We start from the raw sequence: 331 nt of genomic DNA on the forward strand, positions 1-331 counted from the left end.
GTCTCCCTTCCAGTTATACTGGGCAAGTCCCACTATGTTCTCTATGGCCTCGTTGCTGCCATGCAGCCCCGCATGCTGGTCACCTTCGACGAGGAGCTGCGACCTCTGCCTGTCTCGGTTCGGGTGGGACAGGTAAGGGGTAGCCATGACCCGGGATGGGGCGTTCCGCTGTCCCTGCGCATCCCTGGCGTTTACCTCGCTCCTCTTTTGCAGGCTGTGGATGTGGTGGGCCAGGCGGGCAAGCCCAAAACCATCACCGGCTTCCAGACTCACACGACGCCAGTGCTGCTGGCGCACGGAGAGCGGGCAGAGCTGGCCACCGAGGAGCACG

At 63.4% G+C, this 331-nt stretch overlaps 1 protein-coding gene across 1 annotated transcript in view; it reads left to right on the forward strand.

Moving 5' to 3' along the window:
* The window catches only part of PSMD2 (proteasome (prosome, macropain) 26S subunit, non-ATPase, 2), a gene marked incomplete at its 3' end in the record, with an annotated part of 5,975 nt that extends 5,648 nt beyond the window's left edge, over positions 1 to 327 (forward strand). The window contains exons 18-19 of the mRNA XM_010135221.1: positions 14 to 132; positions 214 to 327. Of these exons, the coding sequence (XP_010133523.1) occupies positions 14 to 132; positions 214 to 327 (233 nt within the window). The remainder of the gene's footprint in view (positions 1 to 13; positions 133 to 213) is intronic.
* Between the last annotated feature and the right edge of the window lie 4 nt (positions 328 to 331).

Source organism: Buceros rhinoceros, unplaced genomic scaffold (genome assembly GCF_000710305.1).
Source record: "Buceros rhinoceros silvestris isolate BGI_N320 unplaced genomic scaffold, ASM71030v1 scaffold32654, whole genome shotgun sequence".
Classification (NCBI taxonomy): domain Eukaryota; kingdom Metazoa; phylum Chordata; class Aves; order Bucerotiformes; family Bucerotidae; genus Buceros; species Buceros rhinoceros.